We start from the raw sequence: 1271 nt of genomic DNA on the forward strand, positions 1-1271 counted from the left end.
GGGTGTGCAGGAGGCAGCTGATCCATGTTTCTCTCTCATTGATGTTTCTAACTCTCTATCCCTCTCCCTTCCTCTCTGTAAAAAAATCAATAAAATATATTTAAAAATAAATAAATAAAATAAAAAAATAAAGCGCAGGGGAAAAGAGTTGTATGCGTGGGAGCGACTGATTCAGGGTACCCCTCATCTGCGTCTACTGTGGGGGAGCGGGGGAGGGACTGTCCAGGCCGGTGACACAGGGTCCCTTTCTCCCTCCACAGCTCGCCTTTCCCCAGACGCTGCGCCTCTGCCGGAGAGGAGCCTGAGGGAGGGGCCGGAAGCGCCGGCATCCGTCCTTAGGTCCTTAGGCTCCGAAAGCCATGTCCCAGGTAAGGAGCATCTCTCCTCCCCTCCCAGGCATGCGCTGCTTGTCAGGCTGTGTGCGAACAGTCTGGTTTTCTCCTGAGACTCACCAGCCTACCAGCGTTTCCTTCATGAGGGACCTGGCCCTGGTATCCTCCAATCCAGTGTCAGGGGGTCCCCCAAAGCCCAGTGAGCGTCCCCTTTTTCTCAGCATTTTCATGCGTGGGAGCGACTGATTCAGGGTACCCCTCATCTGCGTCTACTGTGGGGGAGCGGGGGAGGGACTGTCCAGGCCGGTGACACAGGGTCCCTTTCTCCCTCCGCAGCTCGCCTTTCCCCAGACGCTGCTCCTCTGCCGGAGAGGAGCCTGAGGGAGGGGCCGGAAGCGCCGCCGTCCGTCCTCAGGCTCCGAAAGCCATGTCCCAGGTAAGGAGCATCTCTCCTCCCCTCCCAGGCGTGCGCTGCTTGTCAAGCTGTGTGTGAACAGTCTAGTTTTCTCCTGAGACTCACCAGCCTACCAGCGTCCTCTCCATGAGGGACCTGGCCCTCGTATCCTCCAATCCAGTGTCAGGGGGTCCCCCGAAGCCCAGTGAGCGTCCCCTTTTTCTCAGCATTTTCACCTTTATCCAAAAATAGTTTAGTGCCGCCTGTGGCTCTCAGGAGGCCATGTGTCAGTGATTATAGTTTGTTTACTATACACTGAGTGACCAGATTATTATGACCACCCCACCAGTACAATGAAGTGGTTATGCAAATCTACACTAATAAAAGAGAAACATGCAAATTGGTGTCACTCCACTACGCCCACCAGCCAATCAGGATGAGTATGCAAATTAACCCAACAAAGATGGCGGTTACTTTGCATACGCGGGCGCGGAGCAAAGACTGAAGGCTGGCCAGAGTGAAGACTGAAGAGGCTTGGCTTCTCC

The 1271-nt window shown here is 54.8% G+C and overlaps 1 protein-coding gene across 2 annotated transcripts in view; it reads left to right on the plus strand.

Annotated features, from left to right (window-relative positions):
• The first annotated feature begins 326 nt into the window (after positions 1-326).
• LOC102253424 (zinc finger protein 583) overlaps positions 327-1271 on the plus strand; it is an 8245-nt gene continuing 7300 nt past the window's right edge. The window contains exon 1 of one of the 2 annotated variants that reach the window (XM_005857797.2): positions 327-368. In XM_005857797.2, coding sequence (XP_005857859.1) covers positions 360-368 — 9 coding nt within the window. In that variant the 5' untranslated portion in view covers positions 327-359. Of the gene's footprint in view, positions 369-648; positions 769-1271 lie in introns of those variants that run through there. The other variant, XM_005857796.2, reaches the window with a different exon arrangement.

The sequence above is a fragment of the Myotis brandtii genome, unplaced genomic scaffold (genome assembly GCF_000412655.1).
Source record: "Myotis brandtii unplaced genomic scaffold, ASM41265v1 scaffold1127, whole genome shotgun sequence".
Classification (NCBI taxonomy): Eukaryota; Metazoa; Chordata; class Mammalia; order Chiroptera; family Vespertilionidae; genus Myotis; species Myotis brandtii.